The 27,198-nt window shown below is 35.0% G+C and overlaps 1 protein-coding gene across 2 annotated transcripts in view; it reads right to left on the bottom strand.

The window, feature by feature from the left end:
- AFG1L (AFG1 like ATPase) overlaps positions 1–27,198 on the bottom strand; it is a 196,164-nt gene that overhangs the window by 89,350 nt on the left and 79,616 nt on the right. For both annotated transcript variants that reach the window (XM_001503984.7, XM_070225336.1), the window contains exon 7: positions 7,584–7,642. In XM_001503984.7, coding sequence (XP_001504034.2) covers positions 7,584–7,642 — 59 coding nt within the window. The remainder of the gene's footprint in view (positions 1–7,583; positions 7,643–27,198) is intronic.

Raw genomic sequence — 27,198 nt, 5'->3', positions numbered from 1 at the left:
TCTAATCTTATAGTTATTTCATCTCTGATCTCTTATTTTATCAGTACCATAACTTCTTTAATTTCTTTTAAAATATAGAAAAGTTCTATCTGAAAAAGTCTCCTATTTCCTGAGGTAGTTCTTCTTCCAAAGTATATTCTTCATGTGCTTTTACTTGTTACCCCTTGTCTTTGTGTCCTGTCTGCTCCTCCTGCTTCCTTCCTATGCCTGCCATTCTATTTCTTTTAACGATAGCCTCCATACATAGAACCTACGTTCAATCCATTTTGCTTGTTGCTGAATATGGGTAGTCCTACTCAGGTCTGCTGATTTCCTAAAAAGGGTAAGCAAAAATTTACCTGCTAAAAATTGGTTCTTATTATAAAAATAATACAAGATTGTTCCAGGAATCTTGGAAAAGTCTTAAAGAGAAAATTTAAATCATCTACAATCTTATTATCCAGAAATAAGTTCTATTTACCTTTTGGGATATTCATTCCGAGTATTTTTCCATGCATGTATATTACTTCTATAAAAGAGCAATAGATATACTCTTGCATCATATTTTTCTCAGTCACATTATCTGTGATCATTATTCTACATTATCAAAAGCTTCTTAAAAATATCATTTCAATGGACCTGGAGAGCATTATGCTAAGCAAAATAAGCCAGACTGAGAAAGACAATCACCATGTGATTTCACTCATATGTAGAATATAAACAAACACGTGGACTAAGAAAATACTTCAGTGGTTACCAGGGGAAGGGGCCTGGGGGCTAGGCACAGGGAGTAAAAGGGAGCACTTGAGTGGTGATGGACGAGAAATAATATACAAGTGAAATTTCACAATGATGTAAACTATTATGAACTCAATAAAAAAAAATCATTCCACGTAAGTATACTATATCCCCTCATGTGACTGTACCATCATTTACTTAATGATTCCTCTAAACATGGGAGAGAAAGATGTGCCCATGACTGTTTTTTTAATAGTTATCCTGTTTATATTTTTTTATCTATGGAAAAAATATGGAACTGAGTTCCTGAAGTACAAAAACTTCTGCCTTTTTCTTCTTTACAATTAAAAACTAAGAAAGAGACAGATACTTTTGGCAAAGGTAGAGTATTTAGAATTCAGTTTTGCCCTCCTGTCACAAAGCATTAAGACACTGGACAAAACATGTAAAACTTCTGATATCAGACATAACACAATATGTAGCAAAGAATAGCAATCCCTGAGATGTGGGAAGTAAATCAGGCAAACAAGCATTCCATTTTCCCTGGCTTTCTGCCTAGAGGCAATTTATAGACTGCAGCACAGCAGTCTAAATGAATTGAGGAGACAGTGATCAGTTTCGGGAAGCTGAGGCTGTTGGGATTTGCACAGTAGAGTTCACTAAAGAAGAAAGCTATGTAGAGAAGGAGCTCCAGATATCCTCATAGGGAATGTCTGTAATTTTTGGCTGAATACTAAATTGCATATGCATAAAGTGAAACTCCACAAGACTCAGCAAAGAACAATCCACACAAAGCTGGGAGATATAAGCATTCTGAACAGCCAGAGTAGAGAGACTTCAATGAACACTAGGGGGATTCAGTAGAGAGCCTAGAAGGGTCACACCTAAAGAAAAACTAAAATAGTCCTAGAGTAAAGGCCACTCTAGACACTCTAACAAAGCTTAAAAACAAGCCCCAAAAGGATCAAGCTGATGTGCAAGAAACTTAACCACTTGCCAAAATAAAGTTCAACAGCCTTAAAGGAACTAACAGAGACTCAACATAATCATCACAATGTCCAGCATCGAATTACAAATTACTAAACTTGCAAAGAAGCAGGAAAATAGGACTCCCAACCAGGAAAAAAAAATCAAACTCTGGAAACAAAAGCAGAAATGACAGAGATGATAGAATTAACAGACAAGGACTTTTAATAAACTGACTTCTGCTTCTAGGAGGATGAAGTAGGTGTACTTTTCCCTATTCCTCCTGCTATATACTATTTAAAATCCTGAAAAATTATACATAAAACAAACATAAGAAGACACTGAAAAGTGGAAAGAAGGAAAAAAACTAGGGACCTCCAGACCTGAGGGACAACAGAATGGTGAGTTCTCTGGGGGTTTTTTTTGACTCATACATTCCAGACTTGGAGCTGAAGAAGCTGGCAACCCAGAAATGCCAATGGACACAGACAACCGAGGCCCCAACAAAAGCTTGCTCTCTTTAGCCAAAGAGGCCGGAAAATGGCAGCATAACAAGAAAGAAAACTTTTTGACAATAACTGTCCTACTGAAACAACCACCACAGAAAAAAACTGAAGTCACCTTTACCCATTCCAGCAAAGGCTGAGGGAGCCCAGAATTACACTTTCACAAGGCTGTAATGAGGCATCCCAACACTCCTGCCAGGATGAGTCAGAGAAGGCCAAGTAGGGAGCCAGAAGTTTCATCCCTACCAGTCAATACTGAGCACCACCCTCCCTCCCTCCCATGATGTCAGTGGAACCTCTCCACCTGCAGTAACAAGGAGCATCGCTCAGTGGAGGCTGATTAGGGAACATGGACTTCTACCCATAGCTGGCAGTAATGATACCATGCCTCTCCTTCTTCTGCCAGAATAGTGTCAAAAAAAGCCACCTAAAACTAAAAGTTTAAAGAAGACACACAAGTAAGATGCCAAACATCACTAATCATTTAAGAAATGTGAATCAAAACTACAATAAGATACCACTTCACACCCATTAGGATGGCTATTATCAAAATAATAATAATAACAAGTGTTGGCAAGGATGTGGAGAAACTGGAACCCTTGTGCATTGCTGGTGGGAATGTAAAATGGTGCAAATGCTGTAGAAAACGGTATGGCAATTCCTCAAAAAATTAAATATAGAACTACTATGTGATCCAGCAATTCCACTTCTGGGTATATACACAGAAGAATTAAGAGCAGGGACTCAAACAGATATTTGTACACAAATGTTCAGAGCAGCATTATTCTCAATAGCCAAAAGCTGGAAACAACCCAAATGTCCATTAACAGATGAATGGATAAACAAAATGTGGTATATACATATAATGGAATATTATTCAGCCCTAAAAAGGAATGGAATTCTGACACACGCGTGAATGAACCTTGAAGACATTACACTAGACGAAAAAAGCCAGATACAAAGGAAAAATATTATATGATTCCACCTATGTAAGGTACCCAGAAATGGAAAATTCATAGAGATGAAAAGTAGAATGGTGGCTACAGAGAGTTGGGGGAGGGGGAGAATGGGGAGTTGTTATTTAATGAGTACAGAGTTTCAGTCTGAGAAGAGGAAAAAGTTCTGGTGATGGATGGTGGTGATGGTTGCACAACAAGTGAATGCACTTAATGCCACTGGATTCTATATTTAAAAATGGTTAAAATGGTAAATTTTATGTTATGGGTATTTTACCACAATAAAAAACTGATTAAAAAAATAAAATCCAAAGTCTCAGGACAAATTATCAAAATGTCCAAGTTTCAAGTGAAATTCACTTATACCAAAACCCAAGGTCTCAAACTGAATGTAAAAGGACAATCAATAGATGCCAACATCAAGATGATAGAGATGTTAGAATTATCTGATAAAATTAACCCAGGAATACGCAATTTACAGCAGACATGATAAAAATGCTTCAACAGGCAATTATAACTACACTTGAGACAAAGGAGCTTATGTTACTACTTAATAATAAAATCATTTAAAAAGTTCCATTCAAAAGCAATATTTAATAATTTTAAATCTGCATGCAACTTATAACATGGCCTCCAAATATGTAAGGCCAATGACAGAATTATAAGAGAAACAGACAAATTCAAATCATAAGGAGGAGACATTTTTCATAAGCTTCTCAGTAACTGATGGAGAAATACATAAGAATAAAGATTTGAACAGCATATATGGTGTATTCAGCTATATATATTATCACATACAACAACTGGAGAGTACTTATTTCCAAAAATACAGAGAATATTTACAAAAATTTTCTACATGTTGGGCCATAAAGCAAGTTTCAACAAATTTGATAGGACTAAAGTTGCACAGAGCATATTCTCTGACCACAGTGCAATTAAGCATTTCTTAAGAAAACAATAACAAGAGGATAACTGGAAAATTCTCATATGCTTGGATAAGAAACATACTTCTAGATAATTCATGGCTTAAAGAAGAAATCACAATGGAAATTAGAAAATACTTTGAACTTGATGGTGAAAATACTAAATATCGAAACTGCATGGATGCAGCTAGAGGGAAATAAATAGCCTGAAATACATTTAGGAAAGAAGGTTGAAATGACATTAAAAAATTAATCTTAGTAAATCAGAAAAAGAACAGCAAAATAAACTCAAAGAAAGTTCAAGTGAGAGCAAAACAGGAACCTCCCTACTTAACAGCAGTGGAAATTCTATGTAAGGGCTTGGTTTTTGCTTTGCTTTGCTTTGTTTTAAGGAGCTACTCCAGGAAGGCTTCCTAGAGGGAACGCACCTGAGCGTTTTCTATATCCTTTCCAGTTCTATGGCTTTTTCTTAATAAATTGTGGTAAAATATACGTAACATAAAAATTTATCATTTTTAAGTGTACAATTTAATGGCATTGAGTACATTCACAATGTTATGCAACCATCACCACTATCTATTTCCAGAACTTTTTCCTCGTCCCAAACAGAGACTCCATACCCACAAAACAAGAACTACCCTGTCGCCTCTCCTCCCAGCCCTTCGTAACGTCTATTTTTACTTTCTGTCTCTCTGAATTTGCCTTTTCTAGGTACCTCAAACAAGTGGAATCATATAATATTTGTCCTTTTGTGTCTGGCTTCTCTCAGTACATTTTCAAGGTGCATCCATAATGTAGCAAATGTCAGAACTTCATTCCTTTTTATGGCAGAACAATATTTCATTGTATGCATATACCACAACTTGTTTCTTAATAACTTATTAGTCTTCCTCATTCTCATTATTCCTACTATCTTATCAAAATATCATGTTTACTACGAGCTTAAGTTTTTGCTACTTTGCAATATTTTAAGCGACAAATCACAAGTTCTTGTGGTGAAGTACAAACTTGTTACCACTTGGTTTATAGAGGAGAACATAAAGGAAAAATTGATTTTACACTCTACTTTTTCCCCAAATAAATTTCTATGCTGTTTATAATCTCTTTTTATTAAACTAAGATTCTGTATTTGTTTTAAGATTGACTTCTACTTTTCTCTCAGCTGGGCCAAAACGAAAGAGAAACACTAGCACATGTGAATAAGCAAAATGCCACTTAAATTGACGTGAAACAAGCTCTCCTTACAAGGGAAACTTCATATACCCACCAAACAGCTCCAGGGAAACAAGCTCCAGTCTACTTTTCATCTTGCTGATGTTTTGTAACATGTGAAAAGTCTTTTGAATAAATGAGACATTTTAGATCTTTTCTCATCCAATCTGGTATTTAGTTTCCTAGGAATTTCAGTTCATGTTCAATTTCAAATTGAGTACTATTTATCTCAGTTCTTGTTCGATTTCAGATTTGGATTATTCATCTCTTTGATTTTCCTTCCTCTTTAAAAAAAAAATTAAGGGTGGGGCTGGCCCCGTGGCCGAGTGGTTAAGTTCGTGCGCTCCGCTGCAGGCGGCCCAGTGTTTCGTTGGTTCGAATCCTGGGCGCGGACATGGCACTGCTCATCAAACCACGCTGAGGCAGCGTCCCACATACCACAACTAGAAGAATCCACAACGAAGAATATACAACTATGTACCGGGGGGCTTTGGGGAGAAAAAGGAAATAATAAAATCTCAAAAAAAAAAAAAAAAAATTAAGGGTGGGAAAAGGAAAGGAAATTAAATCCAATCTGGCCAATTTAGGAAACTATTAATAATGCTATTATATATTGAAGTATGACAAATTGCTAGCCAAAAAATAAGGTTTGGGGTAAAAAAAAAAAAAAAAAGGACAGCTACAAAGTTCCCTGAGAACCTTTTAACTTGTTTCATTCTATGAGCTTTCTCTCTTTATATTTTGTGTATTTTATGCTACTTGTGTATTTTATGTATTTTAAGATGCTATTTTTGGCACCTCTTTTTCTTAGCTTCCCTATGTACATTTTGGTATCTATGTACACCATATTACTTCGGATTCCTGGCGTGGAGAAAACACATCAAACCTACCTTCTCCCCTAATGCAAAACATGATTATAAAGGGGAAAAAAATTACCAACAGCATAAATCTTCAAAAAGTACTTTTCCTTATATCTAAAAATATCTGAGAGAAATTAAAACCCTCTGGGAAGCTAAAAGTGGTCAAGGAAACAGATGTTTGAATTTTCCTAAGTATAGCACAGGGATTAAGCTTGGCATCAACAACAATTCCAACTAAAGTATACTTCAGAAGGTCGCCTGACTGTATCTTTAGAATGTTTGAAGATAAAATGTTTTTACTCCTTCTTTGTAGGAATTTTTGAGGTTTTAGGTTTTTGTTTTAAAAACACTTTATCCTTTCTTTAGTCATGTTGTTATAGACTGGGTAAAGTATGGAAATTATATTTTGGTACATATGCTTCTTTTTCATACTTATTACATTTTGCTTTGTGTTATAGATATCTGTGTACACACTATATGCCCAACTAGATTATAAATGACTTATAAGCAAGAAACTAGCCTATTTCATGATTATATTATCCATTACACCTAAAGTAGAACTTTGCACATAGTAGGGTCTCAATAAATATTGGTAGAATATAGAAGTATTGAGTAATTGTGTAAAAAATTACTTAAAATTAACAGTGAAAAGGGAGACTACTTTATTCTTAATCATATTGTAATGAAGACTATTTTAAACTCTATGTGGTGATGATACACAAATATTTAAACTATTTATGTGCCTCAAGTTGACATAATTTCATGATAACTTGATGGCAATCACATTTAAATATATTAGAACATTTTTATAATAATGCTATTCTAGAATGGCAACTTTAATAGCTGGGAAAACACGTTAATGGCCATTAGCCTGAAGGAAACAGGGAACATTAAACCTTTTCTTCAGAAATCAATGTATAAGTTTAAACAATCTACTGTAATATTTATGAGGAAACCTCAAATTAAAATTTATAAAATGCAAACTATCAAATGTTTCAGTTAGACAATAATTTAGACTATATTTTGTAATTTTTCCTGTGTACACATTGATGAATACTATATAAAAAGATCCTTTCCTCCTTTACTCTTTGACTATTACTATCTAATATCAAAATGAATTTTGCTTGGGGCCAGCCTGGTGACATAGTGGTTAAGTTCGGCATGCTCCACTTTGGCAGCCTGGGTTCACCAGTTCAGATCCCAGGCACGGACCTATACCACTCATCATGCCATGCTGTAGCGGTGACCCGTATACAAAATGGAGGAAAGACTGGCATGGATGTTAGCTCAGAGCAAATCTTCCTCATCAAAACTTAATTAATTAATTAATTGATTAATTAATTAATTCTGCTTGAATGAAAGACCATGGCAATCCTATAAAAGCCCTTGATTATCAATCAATACAATATTAGTCAGTGAACACAAGCAAGTGATTTTCCTTACCTTCAGGACAGCTATGAAAGGTACAAAGTTAGCTCTTTGGAGTCCATTTTTATAAAGATCTGAAAGAAATACTTTGTATTAGCTTTTTACTGAGCCTAAATCATAATGTTAGCTTATATTTTAGCCTGGCAAATAAAGTTTTTTACTGATAAAAAGATAAAGGAGCAAAAGAGAAGAAAATTAACCAAAATTGATTTCTATTCTGGTATTACACAAAATTCATAATATTCTTAATAAGAGAAATATTAACAATCACAGAAAGAAGATCAAAAGGCATTCAATCAAATTAGCTTTAAACTATAATAAAAAGCAACGAAAGAACTGCTTTTCACAATTCACAAATGGTATTATAAATGATCCTAAATCAATACTACAAGAAAATAATGTATTTAAACAGATTTAATAATTCAATATATAGGATTCTACTAGGAAAGGAATTATATTTTCCTTTTCTCAATCTATAATAAAAGTTCTCTATACAGAATTAAAAGTGTGTAATAAGATTAGCCTTTTAAGAAAACACATCAATAGATAAAACTGTGCATGTATTTGTATCAAAGTTATATATTTGTCATTAACATAAATGACATTAAGACCACTTTACTTTAAAAGAAATTACCAAAAATTAAAACTCCATTCTTAACAGACTGTGAATTTAATGCAATTGTATATCATAAACAGGTAGCATCCATTGCCTTAGAATATTTTATATATATGTATGTGTCACAGAATATTTTATATATATGTATGTGTCACAGTATCTGTAAGTTCAGACACATATACACACATTGTTAAGAGCAAACAAGTGGAAAGGGGCAACATATTGTAAGCTTTGCATATTTTTCTTTAAAAATGGAGACTTGGAATATTTTTCAAGAGGGCGAAATTTTATTGCATATGAAACATTCCTAAAAGTCAAATCTATAAAGTAATAAGATTTTAAAAATAAAAAAGTATAAAAATGAGAACAGTAAAAAGTTTTCTCAACAACAAAAAACACAAATTAGATTATGTCTCAATTTTTTTTACGTATTGCATTATAGGATCCTTTCTATATTTCCTTGTTTAGAGAAAACTTGATAACTAAAATAGACTTCAATTGCCACATTTACTTATGGAAATAAAACATGGTCATTAGGAAACATTTATTCTCCTTATAAAAATATTCATCATAACATCATTACAGTGAAGAAACTATTTGCATAAGCTCTTTGGTTAATTAAGGACTAGAGGCTTTAATCCAGTTACATTTAAAATTTTTATTTAGGGTTAGTATAAAAGGTAAGATAATGCTGGCCATGCTGTCAGGATTTCAAAATTCAAAATGAGATCTTTTCTTTCCTGTAATCAATACCTTGAATGAGTAAAATGGGTAAAATGCAAGAAACAGGTTTAAAGTTAGGTATTTTCATAGTCTTCCCTAATACCAAGTTGCTGGAGAAGGTGCATAAAAATATTGCTGTATGATAAGAGTTGACAGCTATGATTGCCAGCAAGTGGTAAAAATCGAAAATAAAATAATTTTTAAAATGCAGTCAATGTTTATAACAGCTTTATTCCTAATAGCTAAAAACTGCAGGGGCCCGCCCAGTGGCACAGTGGTTAAGTGCGCACATTCCCGCTTCGGCAGCCCAGGGTTGGCTGGTTCGGATCCCGGGTGCGGACACGGCACCGCTTGGCAAGCCATGCTGTGGTAGGCGTCCCACGTATAAAGTAGAGGAAGATGGGCATGGATGTTAGCTCAGGGCCAGTCTTCCTCAGCAAAAAGAGGAGTATTGGCAGCAGATGTTAGCTCAGGGCTAATCTTCCTCAAAAAAAACACACAAAAAACTGCAACTTTATTTGTAATAGCCAAAAATTGGAAGCAATCCAAATTTCCATTATTAGGTGAATGGATAAACAATCTGTGGCATATACGTAAAAAGAAATACTACTCAGCAATAAAAAGGATAAATTATTCATACACAGAACAAACTAGATGAATCTCAAAATAACTATGCAAAGTAAAAGAAGCCAGACCAAAAAAGGGGAGGGGAGTACATACTGTGAGACTCCATTTATATAAAACTCCTGAAAAAACAAACTAATCTATAGTAAGAGAAAGTAAATCAGCAGTTGCCTGGGGAAGGGCCAGGGTGTAGGTGGGACAGACATGGCGGGGAGAGATGAAAATGGGATGAGGAAAGTTTCGGGTGTGATGGGAATGTTCATTATATTGACTGTAGTGGTGATTTCACAGATGTATACTTACGTCAATATTTTTTAAATTGTACCCTTTAAACATGTGCCACTTATTTTATGTCAATTATGCCTCAATAAGTTCTTTTAAAATTTACTGGGAAAAAAAGTAGACAACATTAGTGCGTATCAAAGAACACAATGTTATAGAATTTAACATATTGCGCTAATCAAGGTTTATCTATAAGGTAACATTTTGGTATTACTCATGGAATAATAACTTTTTTTTATGGACACATAAGGCTCTGGGATGTAACTTATCATGCATGCACCTTTTAGTTAGTCGGCAATGAGAGATGTAAAGGCCCACTTGTAACATTCTTGATTAAAAGATTTCCACTCATCAGCGAAGTTAAAGCAGAATAAAAATGTCATTAAGTCTTCAAGATTTAATTTTCTAAAGGGTTAACTTTAAAAAGAAAATCCACCTTTACAGGGATGTATAATTCAAACTTTATGCTCTGAGAATTATTTTCTATACAAAATTCTAAACAGAATTCATTTGGCTTGAAAACCTTTAGGTTTTTACAGGACACTTAAGTGAAAACGGACTGTATTCATTAAATTGAAGAGTTTTTTGCAATTCAAATATTATGCTAATTATCAATGCAATAGATCCATCTCCTGAAACATTATGTAGCTATCAAATTTTTAATATTAGTTGTTTAGTATCATTTTTCTTATATATAAAGCTTTCATAATACATTTATATCAATATTTGTCATTATTTACTAAATACTTTTTAAAATTCAGCATAAGTTTTTGCCTATGATTTTTTTATGATCTCTAAACAGAGCTAAATGAGCACTTGCACATATAAGATAGAGTACTGGAATTATGGGACATTCATTTCTTGAGAACGGTATAAGGACTTCTACATTCTCCTCAGTGAATAACTATAATAATACTTACAGATGAAATACATGCAAAGAGGACTTTTTAAGTAATTATAAGGATCTAAATACTTTGGAGATGCACATGGATATGCAGATCTTTTCCTTAAAAATTCAAGTGTCAAAACCAACAGGGTGAATAATGCTTATTCATGTAAGTACATATCGGTTTAGAGTAAGAAAAACTTTTAAGACAGGATATTAAAAGTTTTCCTATAAATTAACACAAAATAATTACACACCTTATGGAACCAATCTGATTTACCATTCCGGGAGATTCTTATTTTAGTATAGAGTAAAAGAAAATGGCAGCTTTAGACCATTTAAGCAGCGAGAGCTTACTTAGCTTCTTTTTAAAAAACTAATTAGAGTTCAACATACATTTATGAATTCCTACTATACGTCTGTGCTGAAATGAGTGCTGAAGATATAAGGTAAAAAAAGGAGGAACTAGGATTTATAGAACAGCTACCAGGAGCCAGGCAATTTGCTAGGCAAGGTATGGTACACAAATTAACACTACAAAGTAGACATTTCTACTCAACTTTACAAATAAAGAAACTGATATTCAGAGTTGTTTAAATAATTTGCTGCATTCCTAGCCAATAATTAATATACCCAGGAGTCAAGACCTTTAATGATGCTAAAACTTGCAGACTTTTTCAGAAGCATGCTGTGACCACTTGGGCTCATCACAGCTGACAGACACAATCAGACCACAACCGTGATTCAAGGTAAAAAGGGACACAAAACATAAACAGAAAAGACAGAGCAAGAAGTTATTGATTTTATCAAGGTTCAAAGGCCGCTTTAGAGAGGTAACAATGGGACTGGACTACTTCGGGAAAATGAGCAGGATGCCACCAAGCAGAGAGGAAGAAACGGTATTGTAGGCAGAAGAGTCAGCATGAGCTCATGACTCTCTCTTCCTTCTTTTCTAATACTATACAGTCAATTACTCAAATGCCACGTTCTCTATCAACCTTCCTTGAATCCACTATAGTAGACAAACTTTTAGAGTGGCTCTCCTGAATTCCCAGACCCGGCATTATAGCTTTGTGTAAATATTGGACACCAGGAACAAAAAACAGTTATCCCTGAGAATAGGAAACAACAAATGCAGTGAGTTCTACAACTGCCCCAGCTTAGTGCCTGGTGAAAGTTTATAGAACTCTGCACAGGGAAGCAGAACCCAGGCAGAGACTGGCAGTCTCCCTGAATTGAGATGGATGAGAGTCCAGGGAAGAAAATGCAGCTAGAGTTCACAGGACAGAGTACCAGAGAAGAGAAAGCTGCCAAGTGAAAAAGTTCTAGAGATCTGCTGAGGGGCCCAATTGAGTTCTCAGCTGAATACTGTTGAGTCCAAGTGTGTGAGGAAACTACCCAAAGCCAGCCAAAGAATCATCTGAAAGTATTAAAGAAAGCCCATACATAGCAGGCAACAGTGCCTGTCTTCACCAGTGAGATCAGAAACCCTCATAATTCATGGCATACTGGGTAGGGTACTGAGAAGAAACTCATCTCACTAGCGAGAAAAATTAGTCCTAGACTAAATGCTGCTCTGTCCTGCCATACAAAGCTTAAAAGCAATACCCAAAAGAATCAAACTATTTCTAAGAAAGAGAATAAAGCTCAAGAATATTTATGGGAAAGAAAAAATACCCAGCACCCAACAAGGTAAAATTTACATTGTTTGCCATCCAATAAAAAATTACTAGACATGCAAAGAAACAGGAAAATACGACCCATAATGAGAAGAAAAGATCAGTCAATAGAAATAGACCCAGGACTGACACAGATAATAAATTTAGAAAACAAGAACATTAAAACAGTTATGGCTGTATTCCATGTGTTCAAGCAGCGTGAAGAAATATTGATCATATCAAGTGGAGACACGGAAAATACAGAACAGAGAATAGTGAACTGTGGGGCAATTTTAAGCAACCTAATACATGTGTAACGGCAGTACCCAAAGTGGATGAGAGGAGGGCATAGAAAAAAATATTGGAAGGAATAATGGTTGAAATATTTCCAAACTTGATGAAAACTATAAACCCATAGATCTAAGTTACTCAATAAAGCCCAAGCACAAGAAACATGAAGAAAACGACACCAAGGCCAATTACAATCAAATTGCTTAAAACTGGTGATTAAAGAAAAAAAAAAAAACCTAAAAGCAGCTAGAGAAAAAAGATACATTACATATAGAGGAATAAAAATAAGAATGATAAAAATTTCTCATCGGAAACAATGCAAGCCAGAACATAGTGGAGGAACATCTTTAAAGGACAAAGAAAAATAATAATAAAACTGTCAACAAAGAATTCTATCCTGAGCAAAAACATCTTCTAAAATACAGACTTTTTGTGACAAAAGCTGAAAGAATTCATCACCAGAACACCAGAATTCCAAGAAATCTTAAAAAGAAGTCCTCAGGCAGAAAAACAATATTGGGTGGAACCCTAGAATACACAGAAGAATAAAGAGCACCAGAAATGGTAACTGTGGGTAACATAAGCCATTTCTTTACTATTATCTAAATCATATTTAAAGCAAAAACAATAACAATATATTTTGGGATTTATAACATGCATAGAAGTAAAATGTATGAAAACAGCACAAAAGCTTGGAGGAGAGAAATGGATGTATACTGTTCTAAGGTTCTTACACTATACTAGAAGTGGTATAATATCACTTGAAGGTAGACTGTAATAAGTTAAAGATATATACTATAATCTTGAAAGCAAACCACAAAACCTTTTCTAAAACCTCATAAAAATGGAATCATAGAGTATATGTTCTTTTGTATAAGGCTTCTTTAACTCAGCCTGTTTCTGAAATTCATCCATGTTGTTATATGCTCATTCCTTTTTATTGCTGAGTAGTACTCAATTTTACGAATATGCCACAGTCTATCCATCCTCCAGCTGATGAATACCCAAGTTGGTTCCAGTTATTGGCTACTATAAGTAAAGCTGCTGCAACCATTCTTGAAGAAGTCTTTCTGTGAACTAACTTTCCCATTTCTATAGGCAAATAGCTAGGAGTTTAATTGTCGAGTCATAGGGTAGACGTTTAATGTTATAAGAAAATGCCAGACCTTTTTTCCAAAGCGTGTGTCACATTTTACATTCCTGTCAACAGTCAATGGGAGTTCTAGTTGCTCCACATCCTCATCAGTATTTGGTTTTGCAAGTCTTTTTAATTTTAGTCATTGTGGTGAGTGTGTAGTATGATGTTTCACTGTGCTTTCAATTTACATTTACCTGATGACTATTGAAGTTGGGCATTTTTGCACATGCCTACTAGTCAAAAGAAGTGCCTGTTCAAAAATTGGACACAATTTTTATTGGGTTGATTGTCTTTCTACTATTTCTTTATATATTCTGGATACCATTCTTTTGTCAAACATATAATTTACAAATATTTGCTCCCTGACTGTGGCTTGCCTATTCATCTTCCTGAGGTACTTTCAGAGGCAGAAATTTTCAATTTTGTTGAAGTCCGACTTCTCTCTCTTTTTTTTTATGTTATTGCTTTCTGTGACTTGTCTAAGACCCCCAAGTCATGAAGATACACTTCAATGCTTTCCTCTAAAAGTTTATAGGTTTAGCTTTTCTGCTTAGGTCTAGGATCCATCTCAAATTAATTTTTGTATACCATGTGAGGCAGGGGTCAAAGTTCGTTTTTTCCATATCAGTGTCCAGTTATTCCAGCATCATTTCTTTCCCCTATAACAGCTTGCCTTGCTGCCTTTGTCAAAAAGTCAAACCATCATATAAGTAGGTATCTATTTCTGGGCTCTCCATCCTCCATTCCAATCACTAATCTCCAGTGATTAATTTTTCTATCCTTATGCCACACATCTTGATTATGGTAGCTTTATAGTAAGTCTTGAAATCAGCTCTTGTTTGTCCTTCAACTTAGTTGTTCTTTTTTTTTTTTTTTGAGGAAGATTACCCCTGAGCTAACATCTGCTGCGAATCCTCCTCTTTTTGCTGAGGAAGACTGGCCCTGAGCCAACATCCGTGCCCATCCTCCTACACCGTACACGTGGGACGCCTACCACAGCATGGCCTGTGAAGCAGTGCCATGTCCGCACCCGGGACCGAACCAGCGAGCCCCGGGCCTCTGAAGCGGAATGTGTGCACTTAACTGCTGTGCCACCGGGCCAGCCCCCGTTGCTCTTTTTTAAGATTGTTTTGCTTATTCAAGGTACTTTTCATTTCCATATAAAATTTAGAATCAACTTATTGATTTCTACCCCCCAAAAAGCAAGCTGTTATTATGACTGCGATTGCACTGAATCTATAGGTCAATTTGGGAAGAAGTGACATTTTAAAAATTTTGAATGTTCTAATCCAAGAAAATAGTATATCACTCCATTTATTTAGGTCTTCTTTAATTTCTCCCAGCAATGTTTTGTAGTTTTCAGTGTAGCGGTATTATAGGTTTTCTGCTAAATTTACTTCTAATTATTTTATGCTTTTAATGCCATTATAAAAAAATGTTTATTTCATTTTCCAATTATTTGCTACAAGTGTATAAACATATTGATTTTTGCATAGTAATCTTGTAACCTGTGACTTTGTTAAATTCACATATTAGCTCTATGAGCTTATTTGGAGATTTTAAACACATTTTTATGTCAAAAGTGTCTTCTATAAAAATAGACATTTAGTTCTTCCTTTCCATTCTTTATGTGTTTTTTGTTTATTTTTCTTGCCTTATTTCAAGACCAGGATGTCTGATATTATGTGGATTAGAAATGGGAAGAGTAAGCATCATTGCCTTCCTTGTTCCCAATCAGAAAAGGAGAGTACTCAATATTTCACCATTAAATATATTTACTAGTTTTTGGTAGATGCCCTTTCTCAGATTATAGAAGTATTTTTCTATCCCTAGTTGGTTGTTGTTTTTTTTTTAAATAAAATGCTAACCCTAGCATTTTATAATGAATGGGTGTTGGATCCTGTCAAATGTTTTCTTCTGCATTTATTGAAATGATCATATTATTTTTCTCCTTTATTCTGTTAATATAGTAGATGACACTGATTGATTCTCAAATTTTAAATCAATGTTGCATTCCTGGGATGAACCCTACATGGTCATGATGTATTATCCTTTTCATATATAGCAAGATTTGCTTACTGCCAGTATTTTCTTGCCTATGTTCTTGAAAGATATTAGCCTGTAATTTCCTTTCTTCGGAATGCCTTAGTCAAGTTTTGGTGGTATGATTATGTGGGCCACATAACAGGAGTTGGGAAGTGTTTCCCATTCCTTTAGTTTCTGAAAGAGTTTGTGTAAGAATAATGTTATTTCTTTCTTAAATGTTGGATAGAATTCATCAGTGAAAACATCTGTGCCTGATCTTTTTTAGGGGGAAGGTTTTTGACACCAAATTCAGTTTTTTAAATAACTATATCGAAATTCAGATTTTGTTTCATTTTGTGGCAGTTTTAGCAATTACATAGTTCAATAAATTTGCCCATTTAATTTAAATTGCCACATTTGTTGTCACGAAGTTGTTCATAATATTCCTCTTATTATCCTTTTCATATTTGTAGGAACTATAATAATCCTTTCATTCTTAATATTGGTAATTTGTTTTCTTTTTTTCTTGATCAGTCTAGTTAAGGGTTCTACAAATTGGTTCTTCTCAAAAAACTCAGTTTTGGGTTTGTTAATTTTACTATCGTTTGTTTTCTATCTCTGGTTTCTCCTCTTACCTTTATATTTCCTTCCTTTCTTCTACTTACTTTTGATTTAATTTACCTTTCTTTTTCCAGCTTCCTTTATTTCTTTTTAATTGAGCTATTATTGACTAACATCATATTAGTTTCAGGTGCATGACAAAATAATTTGATATCTGTATATATTGCAAAATGATCAACCAATAAGCCTAATTAATATTCATCACCACATAGTTAACAATTTTTTTTCTTGTAATGAGAACTTCTAAGATCTACTGTCTTAGCAGTTTCAAATATACAATACAGTATTATTAACTATAATCACCATGCTGTATACTACATCTCCATGATTTATTTGTTTCATAACTGTAGGTTTGGACGTTTTGACCACCTTTATCCATTTTGCCTACCTCCGCATCCCCATCTTTGGCAACCACCAATCTGTTCTCTGTATCTATGAGTTCAGTTTTTTTTGTTTGTTTTTTAGATTCCACACATAAGTGAGATCATATGGTATTTGTCTTTCTCTGTCTCACTTATTTCACTTAGCATAATGCCCTCAAGGTCCATCCATGTTGTCACAAATGGCAAGATTTCCTTTTGTTTAATGGCTGAATAATATTCCACAGGATATATATACCACAACTTCTTTATCCATTCATCCAACGATGGACATATAGGTTGTTTCCATCTTGGCTATTATAATTAATGCTGCAATGAACATGGGGGTGTAGATATTTTTTCAAAGTGTTTTTGTGTCCTTCAGATACATACCCAGAAGTAGAATTGCTGGATCATATGGTAGTTCTATTTTTAATTTTTTGAGGAACCTCCATACTGTTTTCCATAGTGGCTGCACCAATTTACATTCCTACCAACAGTGCACAGGGTTCCCTTTTCTCCACATCCTCACTAACACTTGTTATTTCTTGTTTTTTTGATAATAGCCATTCGGAAAGGTGTAATGTGATATCCCATTATGGTTTTTGGTATCCATTCCCCTATGATTAGTAATGCTGAGCACCTTTTCCTGTACCTGTTAGCCATCTGTATGTCTTCCTCAGAATAATGTCCATTCAGACCCTCTGCCCATTTTGTAATCAAATTGGTTTTTTGCTATTGAGTTGTATGAGTTCTTATATTTGGAATATTAACCCCTTTTCAGATACATGATGTGCAAATATTTTCTCCCATTCAGTATGTTGCTTCAAAATATTTTCTAATTTTCCTTTTGATTTCTTATGTAATCCATGGGTTATTTATATGTATTGTTTAATTTGCAAATATTTTAGAGTTTCTTGGATATCTTATTGTTATTGACATTTAATTTAATTCCATTATGGTAAGAACACATATTCTGTAGGATTTCAAACTTTGTAAATTTTTATTAAGACCATTTATGGCCCAGCAAATGTTCAATATTGGTGAACATACAATGTGCACTTGAAAAGAGTGTATTCTGCAGTTGTTGTGTTTGATGTTCAATAAATACTAATTAGGTCAAGACAGATGATTATCTAAATCTTTACAAATCTCACAAAATTTTGTTCATTCAACTGCTTCAAGAGGGATATTCAAATTTCTAACTATGATTGTTCAATTGTCTAATTCTCTCACTGAATCTATTTTTGCTTTGTATAATTTAAAGATATGTTATTAGGTACATACACACTTATGATTGTTATGGCTTTCTAATAAGTAGACTTTTTTATCATTATGAAATGTCCTTCTTTATCTCTAGTAATATTTGTTTTGATGCCTATATTTTTGGAGTTTTGGATGAAACTTGGAATTGGTTAACATATTTACATAATTTATAAAACCTTAAGTACAGACCTCACATAGACTTTACATATGCTAGACAATGCTTAACTGTCTCTTCTTCACAAAATATTTGGGTTAAATAGAAAAATTGACATTTACATTACTTTCTTTTCTCTTTCTTCCTTTCTTGGTTCTTGCCTTCCTTCCATTCTTCTTTCGTTCCTTTTTAATCATTGCCACTCAGTTTAGAACAACAAATAAAATTCAATTTACTCCAGAGAGATTCACCACCACCAATATCCTGATCATAAGAGTTTATTTTTAAAAGTGCCAATAATGTGTTTCCTGACACACAAGTTAATAAATCAGAAAGAAAAGTTAGGGTAATCTACACATCTATTGTTGATGTTAATTTACTGCATTTACTGTATCCTTGCCTAATGTTTTCAATGAAAACTGCCTTAGAAATGGCAGGAAGATGAAATCCTTTCCATCAATCCTACAAATGGTCCTATAAATTGAATCTGTTTTTTAATCAAATAATCATCGCTGGCCTTCAACTTTAGATATCCTACAACATTTTAAATGGTTCAATCGCCTATAACAAGGATAATAGGAATCCCAGGAAATTACAGGCTCTACAGAGTCTTTTTTTTTTTTTTTGGTGAGGAAGACTGACCCTGAGCTAACATCTGTCACCAATCTTCCTCTTTTTTCCTTGAGGAAGACTGTCACTGAGCTAAAATCTGTGTCAATCTTCCTCTATTTTGTATGTGGGACACACCACCTCAGCATGGATTGATGAGCAGTGCATACGTCCACACCCAGGATCCGAACCTGCAAAGCCCGGGCGCTGTAGAAGAGCGCATGGAACTTAACCACTATGCCACCAGGCTGGCCCCCACAAGGTCTTTTTTTTTTTAAGAACCGTGAGAAAGAAACTTTACAAAATGTTACATAAAATCTTGATTATAAAAATACTACCATCCATACACTTATATATTGATTTTCAGTGAAGTCAAACATTAACGAAGTAATTTTTCACACCAGAGCTGCTTTATAAGATAGAAGTCAACAGACTTAAATATCATGACTGGAGTCTTCAATAAGAAAACAAAACTTGTGTATTTCTGGGAATCTTTCATGCATGAAGAAGACCCAAAACCAGCCAGGCAACAACTAGTCGCAGAGACTCCAACTCCCCTGTTAACTTTTAGAACCATTTCATTATCAAGTGTGAGGCTGAGGCTCAGCCAACAATAGCTTTGGCTTTGACTCTAAAGGTTGTCATTGGAGTGGGAAGTCCTTACCACCAGATGGGGTGTTGGTGTGAGTGAATGGGATTCCTTGACTAACTTGTTTAGCATTCATTTAAGTTCATTGTGTGTTTTGCACTAATCTCTACAAAAATTGTACAGATGAGTCAGCACAGTCTTAGCATCTCTCTCCATGACTTCCCTTTTGTGATATCACTTCTCATTTCCCAGCAGTAGTGCTTGCCCCAAACTCTGCCATCTGGTTCTTCAGGACAGAGAAAACTGTGGGCTTTCTACCAGAATTTCAGACACCCAGTGTAATACTGACTTTACCTGCCCCAAAGTTAACAGCACTGAAAAAAACAAACTGGAAAGTCTCTCCATTTTGGACCTTCTTCCAAGTTCTGTCTCCCCTATAGAATCTGCCTGCCTTTCTTCCCTCTCTAGGACCTTCAGATCGTTGTGCTTCGTTATTTTGTTCAGAATTTATGATTGCTGTCCAGCAGGGAGGTCATTCTGCTAGGAGTTTACTCAGACATACCAGAAGAAGTTTTAGTTTTTAATAGAGGAATGTGAATGATTTATATTTCTTGTCATTGACATGCCTGATCTTGTTTCATGCTTTTTGTTCACACTTTTTTTGTTTCTTCTGTTTTCTAGCTTTTGCTTAAGAAATATTTTTCCTTTGATCTTTTGTCTTTTCTACTAATTTGAAAAGTAGAAGGCGTATCTTAAATTCTAAAATACTTGACTGTGTAGTTCCCTACTTATTAGTGCCACAAATAATGACTCTGTCACTCAGGATCTGTAAACTCTCCCTCTAAGGGGAACAAAATTTACAAATACATATGCAAGCAATAACTCAAATATTCATTTACACTCAATTCATTGTCACAATAATTTTCTTATTTCAAATATTTCCTTTTAGTAAGTTCACATAAAATCTTCTTTCCTCCAGGAGACTTCTTTACTTTTTTTTATCATATTACTCTCTTTATTCTGCTCCTACGCTCTGGCAGAGCTTCTTGCTTTCCTACATCACTGATTTCATTTTCTGTAGTTTTAATTCTGTACTTTAGTGCTTCTAATGCTGACTTTAATTGATTTAATTTAATTAATTAATCTCTTCTTATTTCGTTTAGCTTTTTTTATTTCAACTGATTTCTTAGTAAAAAGGTTTTCAGCTCAATCTGTTGTCTTCTTTCAGCTTAGATCATCTATATCACAGAGTCTGTTTTCCTAATTTTTAAAGAATACAAAATAGAAATTTTCCAATACTTACTTCTCTTTCCTACTTATTGTTCCTATATTAAGCTATTTTCTCTTTATACAACCTTGAACAAGGAGTGGTATGACTAATCTCAGTGAATCTCTGTAATCAAGATATGTGGTTTCTCCTCGGTTCTCTTCACTATCAACATGGTTGTTCTTAAAATCGTCTTATCTGTATTGTACTTCAATGTTAAAAAGTAATAGTTGGTATCTTTGCCTTGTTCATACTTGCAGTAGAAATATAACGTTCCCACTAAGCATAATTCTGACTTTTGAAATGATATATATATATATTTGGTATCGTGTTAAGAAACTATACACCTATTTATATTTTATAGAGTGACTTTATCAAGAAAGATGCTGAATTTTGCTAAATAGTCTTTCAGCTTTGATAGTGAACACCACTGGATTTTTTCTTCCCAAAAGCATTAATACAATAAATCGCATGTGTGTATGTGCACGCGTAACTGCTAGCCAACCATCTAGTGATATCCAGTCTTTTATTTCCTATGGATATGTTGGCTCGAGGAAGGATACACAGCGTTGTTGCCTGATAATCTAAGTAACACAGGATTATTCTTGGACATTCTAATGCTATCTGTAGTATTTTCCTTATAACAAACAGGAAATCAAAAACTAGAGGGGCCAGTCCCATGACCAAGTGGTTAAGTTCACATGCTCCACTTTGGCGGCCCAGGATTTGTGGCTTTGGATCCTGGGCATAGACCTACACACTGCTCATCAGGCCATGCTGTAGTGTCATCCCACATAGAAGAACTAAAATCACTTGCAACTAGGATATACAACTATGTCCTGGGGCTTTAGGGAGGACAAAAAAAAAGGAAGGTTGGCAACAGATGTTAGCTCAGGGCCAATCTTCCTCACCAAAAAAGAAAAAAAAAAAAAGCATTAAAAAAAAGTAGAAAGTCCAGAATACACTGTTCTCACAGTTCTTCTAGCTTCAGTTAATAAAGGGACATTTTTCTTTTTACTACTTTGTGTTTTACTGTCAAAGAAACATAGTCATTTCAACTTACATACTCTATTTCCCCATAAAAATTTATTCTTATTTTTGATTGAATAGGTTCTTAAGTTTAATTATTAATTTCAAATTTTTAATTAATTTAATCTACTAGTCTAATTTGTTGATAGGGTCTCCAGGCACTTAAATCTTATAATATTATTTTTCAGTACCAGAATATCACAAAATTAACAAAATTTTATTCCAGAACATAAAAAGTGAGTAACATATATGAAATTTTAATTGTGGATTTTTGTTTCTAGCTCTTCCAATGACCTGACAATATAATCTTTCAAAGGTAAAAATATGTCTACTTGTATATAGACTATATAAAATATTTACCTAAATGACAAAATTGCTAAATAAATCATTTACTTGAGATTTTATAAAAATAATAAATTGAATACAAACTATCCCTAGATATATTTTAGCTGAAAATTTTCCAGCAATTTCCCATTCCTGTGGATCTGATCCAAGATCCTCTCTACTTCAAGTTAAAGAGGCTTAATCAGATTATCCTGGAAAATATAAAATAGTAGCACTACAAATTTCATGCTGGAGATGTTATTTAAAATATACTAAACATATTTTGAGCTCGAGAGAAAGTGGGAAAATCCCTACAGACCAGCAAACAAACAGGAAGCTAAAGTTGTAATCATAAACTGACACTGGTTTGGGGTTTTAACAACTACACGGTGTGCAGAGGGTGAGGTCTTGGACCCAAGTGAGGTGGGAATTAGAATTTAGGAAAAACAGTGACATAGAAACGGCCACTCCCTAATACCTTATTCCCTTCACCCTCCTCAAGAACTGCTTCCCCTTCTCTTCTATGGGACTTTCCCAGACCACTTCCCTCCAAAGCTATTTTCTCTCCTAGGTTCCCAAATTCTAGTGTTGCTTTTACTTTACTATCAATTATTTTCTATTAAAATTATTTATTATTAATGTTTCTGATCATTTTCTATTAAAATTAATAACTTATTTGTCTATAAGTTGACAATTAAGTTGTTAGCTGATAAAAGATTAGGGTACGATTGTAACCTCCACCTACAATAATCCTCATTCTTGCCCATGAAAGCGATGCATTATAACTAGAAATGAAGGGAATTAAATAAATGAAGTAGAAGAAATTTAAACAGAGAGGCTAAAGGATTAATGAAGAAAAAAATATATGTGCTCTTCTCCACTGGGCAATACCTTCTGGACCTCTAATCTTCAGATTTTTCTCTCTTTATTGAATGACAGGCACCACCACCCACCCAGCTGTATAAGCCAGAAATTTAGAAATTGTCCTTTCCCTTTTCCTTGGTATCTAACCTACAACCAGATATTACCATTTTACTTCTTAAATATCTTTCAAATCTATCCTCTCGATATCCATTGGCATCACTTATACCAGAGTTTCTCAGCCTCGGGACTATTGACATTCTTGGCTACATAATTCTTTGTTGCGGGGGGTAGCCCAGTACATTACAGGATGTTTCAGCAGAATTCCTGGCCTCTACCTACTAGATGCCAGTGGCAGTACCCACGCCCTCCCACCCCCGCCTAGTGGTGGTAGTTAAAAATGTCTCAAACATTGCCAAATACCCTGGTGGGCAAAATAGCCGCCCTGCTGAGAATCAGTGGCCTATACCAAGCTATCATCATTTCTTGCCTACTGTACTGCGAGAGCCTCCTACTACGTCCCCCTGATTCCACCATATCACTGCACCCCATCCCTCAATGCATCCTTCACACTATAACCAGGGTGACATTTCCAACTCTGATCTTGTCAGCCCCTGCTTAAAGCACTTCAATGGCTTCCCATTTCTTCTAGAATAAAATCCAAAATCCTTAGTATTGCTTTACAAGGTCTAGCTCTCACTTCTCCAGATTCATCTTGTTCCTCACTGCATCTACTTCCCCTCCTTGGCTGCACTCCAGCCACACTGGCCGCCGTTCAGTTCCTCAAGTGGGCCATTCTCTTTCCAGGCATGGGGCTTTGCCTCAACCCTCCGCCAGGAATGTCCTTCCCTCACATCTTGTGACACTCTGAGAAGAAATAGATACTATTAAAAAAATAATAATAACCTATCTGGGGCCTTAGATGAAAAGCTGTGACCTAAAGAAAAAGTTAAATGCATTTTGATGGTTGGAAAAGAGGACATGCTTTATCTGGGACAGGGAAGAGAGAGATCCGTGATGACCAGCAAGGAGAAAAGATGGAGGATGATGTGTTCAAAGGGTCACAAAACCTAGGTTCTACCCCCTGTTCAGCCATTCACAAGCCACAGGATTTGTTTTTAATTTACATACTGTAAAATTAACCTCTTTTTTGTGTACAGTCCTATGAGTTTTAACACATGTAACCACCACCACAATCAGGATACAAAACAGTTCTATCACCCCAAAAGTTCTCTTGTGCTGCCCCCTTTGTAGTCAAACACTTCCCACCTTAGTCCCTGCAACCACTGACCCATTCTTTGTCCTACAGTTTTGCCTTTTCCTGATATCTACACTTAATCTCTCTGAGTGTTGTTTCTTTAACCCATGAAATTATTTATACACACACATATACACATAGAGAGAGAGAGAGAGAGACAACATAATCTTCTTAGATTAAAATATTAAGCTATTTATGATGATTGTTTGTCTGCCATGGCTAAAAAAAGCTAGTATACGTCCAGCTTCCCCTCTATGATATATATTTAGAAAAAGCTGTCTTTAAGTTTGTGGCTAATGCCCAGTTTATGCAATTCTGCACCTGGAACTTTCAGCCTTCTCCAGAAGGGTAGCTCCACCTCAGATTTCTGCATGCTACCTTGGTGGGCTTGTAACTTAGTTCACTCGTACAAAGCTCTGAGCTCCAGAATGTTCCTTACTCTCTCCTTGTGGTTATCTTTCCTCAATTTACCACACTGCAGTAGCCTAAGCAGCAACTGCAATCTTCCTTTCAACAGTCTTTGTTGGGGGAGTTCCAAGCTTGTTCTAGCACCTTCCTATTTACGAACATGGCTTGTCACTGAATATCTAAATGTAATACTGACGATACTGTTAAGCCAACAAGTTAGCCAGAGTAGAGTCATGCCTCACTTCCACCTAGACAAATGATCTAATGTCAAAAAGTTCACTGCCTGGGGGCTGGCCCCGTGGCCGAGTGGTTAAGTTCGCGGGCTCCGCTGCAGGCGGCCCAGTGTTTCGCTGGTTCGAACCCTGGGCGCGGACATGGCACTGCTCATCAAACCACGCTGAGGCAGCATCCCACATACCACAATTAGAAGGACCCACAACGAAGAATATACAACTATGTACCAGAGGGCTTTGGGGAGAAAAAGAAAAAAATAAAATCTTTAAAAAAAAAAAAGTTCACTGCCTGGGTTTATAGGGTTGCTACACTAGTAAATCACAAGAATGCCATAGCTAACATAACAGTTTTAATAAGCGCCTCGGACAAAATCATTCATAATTCTCTTATAGTGTAACAGATTAGGTATAACTATAGTTGCTTGAATAACTGGATCCAAAAAGTATTGATTAATTAATTAATGTCTCCCTAAAATAAGGGCTCCAGAAGTATGCCACAGGGGTCTAAACTTGGTCCTATCCTATGTATACATTTTAATTAATGAATGGCTGAAGATATAGAAGCATGATTGCCAAGTTTATAAAGGTCATAGTTAGTAGGGATAGCTAAAAATAATTTGTTAGATATTAACATAAAAGATATTAAGATAAATCAGTAAAAAGGAACAATGTAGACAAACTAATAAGCTGAAATGTAATATGAAGAAAAAGAAACCAACCACACAAATATAGAATGAGAGAGATCTAGTTTAACAGCAGCTCACATAGTAAGATCTGGGTGTATTAGATTATAAATTCATTATAAATCATCAATGTGACATGGCTTATTTTTTTAAAAAGACTCACACCATTACATTGCTCTTTTCAAGTTCACTAGTGAATTCCAAGTTCCAGTGGTCCATTCTCAACCTCATTTTCGCCTCCTAGCGGTATTTAACAAAGGCGATCATCCACCCTTTTTGTATCACTTTCCTTTTCCTCACTTGACACTCTCTTGGTTCTCCTCCTACCTCACTGGCTGCTTTTTACAGCTTCCTTTAGGACTAATGACTTCTAAAATTATATCTCCAGTTCAAATCTTACCAATAAATCTAAACTCTTATATGCATCTGGCTCCTCATCATAGAAACCCTTACTTCCATCTCCCTACTCAAATCTGCTTCTTCTGCAGTCTTCCCCATCTCAGTGAACAGCAACTTCACCCTTCCAATTGAGTAGGTCAAAACCTTTGAGTCATTCTTGATCCCGTTCTTTTTTTTTGATACACTATATTCATTCCATCAGTAAGTCTTTTTGGCTCTGCCTACAAAATACATCCAGAATCTGACCCCTCTTACCACCTTCACTGCCCCCTCATCTCCCATTAGGATTGTTGCAATCATCTCCTAAATGGTCTTCTTACCTCCAGACTTGAAACCTCATCCCCACAGTCTATTCTCAATACTATAGCCAGAGAGATGCCTTTAAAACACACATTCATTCAACATTCAAAGACTATTCACTGCGATGTATCTATGCGCTAGGCACTTTTAGGTGTTTAGAATACAACCATTAACAGAAGAGAGAAAAACCACTGCCCTCATGAAGCTTTAGCATCCTGGAAGGGGACAGACAATAAACCATAAATATAATAAGTAAATTATCTGCTGGGTCCATAAGTGCTACAAGGTAAAAAAAAAGAGAGAGCAGGTAAGTTGGCGCAGTGGCAGAAAAAAAGGGAAGGGATGTAGATTCAAACAGTGGGATAAGTCTAGGCTCACTAACAAAGTAATTTTTGAGCAAAGACCTCAAGGAAGCAAGGCCTTAGTTAGTCTTGCAGATGTCTGGTGGAAGAGCATTCCAGGCAGAAAGACGTGAATATTAAGAATGCAAAAATTACTATTTTTGGTTCCCTGGCCCTTCAACTGACCACATGATGAACTGAAAGATACAAGATTTTAAACTTGTTGTTTTTATCTAAATATGACTTATATTTAAATTCTTAAATAATTTCCTAACAAGCCACAAGTGCTTTTTTAGAAATGATAAATTAAATGAAGTACTAGAAACTACTTGTGCAAGTGAGTTTTAGGTCTTTTTCTAAAATTTAATTAGGAATTTTTTCTCTCATTTCATTGAGTTTCTTTCATTGCCTGCAAAGAGTTAGAAAGGCCTGCATTTTTCTATATACACGTATGACATGCCTAATACTCAGAGAAAAACAGCAAAGACATCAAACATGGAAAATCACCTAGATTTAGCTTGCTGAGAATAAACATTTTTCAAACACAAAAAACAACTGATTTTTTCAGATTAAGTCAGTCATAAAATTAATGATAAGCAAAGTCACCAGATTTATTAAAACCATAAAATGAGTACAAAATTATGGATTTTTTTAAAGCTTGTTAGTTTCCATCTAATTGGATGAGA

This window comes from Equus caballus, chromosome 10 (genome assembly GCF_041296265.1).
Source record: "Equus caballus isolate H_3958 breed thoroughbred chromosome 10, TB-T2T, whole genome shotgun sequence".
In the NCBI taxonomy this organism is placed as follows: domain Eukaryota; kingdom Metazoa; phylum Chordata; class Mammalia; order Perissodactyla; family Equidae; genus Equus; species Equus caballus.
Note: the sequence above shows the minus strand (reverse complement) of the source record. Positions and strands in the feature narration are given on the sequence as shown.